Source organism: Chaetura pelagica, unplaced genomic scaffold (genome assembly GCF_000747805.2).
Source record: "Chaetura pelagica isolate M959 unplaced genomic scaffold, ChaPel_1.0 scaffold382, whole genome shotgun sequence".
In the NCBI taxonomy this organism is placed as follows: Eukaryota; Metazoa; Chordata; class Aves; order Apodiformes; family Apodidae; genus Chaetura; species Chaetura pelagica.
Window position 1 is genome coordinate 38950 of NW_009952478.1, and position 2797 is coordinate 41746.

A 2797-nucleotide genomic window follows, 5' to 3' on the forward strand; every position below is an offset into this window, starting at 1 on the left:
CTGCTGAAAAGGAACCTGTATGCATTGCTTGATGTTTGCAGGTGATACTCTCTCAGCAAGTCTGCTGAGAAGTGTTTTCCATAGATACCAGTGTTTTGGGGTGAGGAAATAGGTGTTGCATGTTTTCTGCAAAAATTGGGGCATCAGCACTGGATAAAAAGCAGTTGGCCACTGCTAGTATTGCCAAAACCAACAACAGAATCTGTTTGGTTTCAGCTTTTCTAGTGAGCTATGGATGAAAGTGAAGACGTGCCAAAAGATTTTATCAAGCTCAAGTCTGAAAAGCTCTCTGTAGATGAAGTGTCAGAGCTGGTCATTTCACCATCCTGTGGGGCAGTGTCTCTCTTTATTGGTGAGTTTAATATGTGAGTGAGCTGGATCTCTGGGTGTGGTAATAGTGTGGTAAGTGGAACCTAGATTGTCCACACTCCAAACTCGTGCTTCTCAAATAAATAAATTCCTGGACTGAATCCAGGATGTTTAGAAAACACGTTTTGAATTATTTAGAACAAAACCATGGCAGCTGTTAAACTGTTGCACTGGGACAGAGTGGTGTGAAGCTTCCCTGCTGGTGTGGCTATCCTAGAGCTAAAGAGAACAGCAACTCTGGAAAACAGAGCTTGGGAGCTCTGCTTGGGAGCTTTTCTCCCAATCCCTTGGTCCAGCTTGTTCAAGGTGGAAGTATGATGTGGCTGTGCAAACCACAGGACCACACCTATGTGAAATCTCATGCAACTTGGATCCTGGTTGAAACAAAAGTACTTTTTTATCCTTGGGTTGGTGAAGGTCAAGGCTGGTAGCTTTGTCCTGATGCTTAACGTACATGGTCCAGATCCTGAAACCACTTTGTACTTACACCTTAGTGTTACTGTGCTGATCATTATGGAGGATCAAACATTCCAGGGGCTAATGCAATAATAGCATCTTAGCAATTACTACATAAGATGTCTCACCCTTGGGCATTATAGACTGCAGACTTGTATAATGTGTAAACTAAGCTCTTCCATGTATATTAAAGATTTCTTCTGTTAAAAGGATCTCTTTACACAGCCATGATTAGGGGAGGTTGTTTATATTTACACAGTGCTGAGATTGAATATAGCAGGAGATCCTGGGTTTTACTCTGTATTATATGTAATATATTTTTATAAATACATTTTATGTATATATGTATATATAATATGTTATATATTTACTCAGCACTTCTTGTTGCTATATCATTTTGTGTTTAGGTACCACAAGAAATAATTTTGAAGGGAAAAATGTGATTCACTTAGAATATGAAGCATATACTTCAATGGCAGAGACCGAAATAAAGAAAATCTGCAGAGATATTAGGCAGAAATGGCCATCAGTCAAACATGTTGCAGTGCACCATAGGCTTGGGTATGTATGGTCAGACCCCATCCCTTGCAAATGGAATATTAAACCTTGTCTGGTAGGCTGTGCAGGATGTAGAGCAATATTGATAAACTATAATGCAGCAGAGCTGGCTGCAGGATCAGGTTGTCACTACAGAGCTAAGTTTCTTGTCTTTTCAAAAATATGTGTGTTGGTTCTGTTTGCTGGGGTCGCCATTTAGCTTACATTATCATTGATGTTAGTGTGATGGTTTGAAAGTGGGGAGAAAGGACTGAGGTTTCATTCCAGGGAGGGAAACACTGTTGGTTTGTTTTGTCTTTTTTTAAAAAAAACAACATTAAATTGGCAGGACTTTGGTTTTATTAATCTCTCTTCTGTTGAGGTGCTGCATAATGCTTTTATTGACAGCTTTAAATAAATTATCCCATAGGGAACCTGAAAGTTTAGACTCTGGGAAGGGGAGAGACATGGTAATCAGTAGCTATGCTTGCCAGGCAACCTCCATCTTGGATGAGTGTTTTCTGTTGGGTTCAAAGCAGGGAATGCTAGTATCTGACATCCTCTGGAGCTTTCACTGTTAATCAGATCTCTCACTGAAACTAGCAGGATTTGCAGTCTGTTGCAAATGGTTGTTTCCTCTTCCCTCAGCAGAAGGAACTTAGGAGGTGATTGTAGAGGGTAGTACTAGCCTTGAGGGATAGTTTCCTTAGATTTCCTCTGTAGTCAACTGAGAGAGTGATTCCCTTGACGGCAGCTCAAAGCATTAAACTTAGATTTTTTTTTCCTGTAAACTGCTTGCCAGAGGAGTCTTACTGTAGAGGGAGGATTGGGAGGCAGCTTTTGGGACTACAACCCTTGTGCAGAGCAAAATGAAACCTTGTGCTACTTCGTTAAGTTTGGAAAACAGCACACCAAATAGGAAAAACTATGATTTGAAATTTATTAAAAAATGAAGTTTTGTTGCAAAATCTACATAGTTTGAAGTACTTAATATCTTCTTTCATAAATTCTTTCGCAAACTGAGATAACTACTTAGGTTTTCACATAAGAGTGGGCTGTTCTGACTTATTATTGTTCATTATTAAGTGAGCTTCCAGTGAGTTTCCTACACATTGCTGCATGTAAGCAATTTTCCCCTCTTAATTCCATAGACTTCATTTAAAAAAAAGAAAGAATGGAGGAAAAAAGCCTATGTCTGGTGGGCTTATTTATTCTAAAGTTTGGAATTCTCACATCTGGTACTGATTTTGGTTGTGGTTTTATTTCTTTTAAAAAGTGTGTAATCTTTTGGACATGGCTTGACACTTGCTCAGTATGAATGAGTCAGGGGACTGTGTGGCCAGAATACTGACGTGACCTGGCCACAACTTTTGGGTACTCTTGATGTTAAGCATTAGCTAAAGCTGCTGTTGTTTCTCTTCTTTCCCCAGTGGGG

General features: G+C 39.6%; 2 protein-coding genes across 2 annotated transcripts in view; both read left to right on the top strand.

The window, feature by feature from the left end:
• Positions 1-2797, top strand: part of LOC104398499 (molybdopterin synthase sulfur carrier subunit-like) — a gene marked incomplete at its 5' end in the record, with an annotated part of 7932 nt that overhangs the window by 3623 nt on the left and 1512 nt on the right. The window contains 2 exons of the mRNA XM_010008617.1: positions 217-352; positions 1233-1386. The remainder of the gene's footprint in view (positions 1-216; positions 353-1232; positions 1387-2797) is intronic.
• LOC104398498 (molybdopterin synthase catalytic subunit) overlaps positions 1-2797 on the top strand; it is a 7903-nt gene that overhangs the window by 3594 nt on the left and 1512 nt on the right. Inside the window, exons 3-4 of the mRNA XM_010008616.1 lie at positions 217-352; positions 1233-1386. Of these exons, the coding sequence (XP_010006918.1) occupies positions 232-352; positions 1233-1386 (275 nt within the window). The 5' untranslated portion in view covers positions 217-231. The remainder of the gene's footprint in view (positions 1-216; positions 353-1232; positions 1387-2797) is intronic.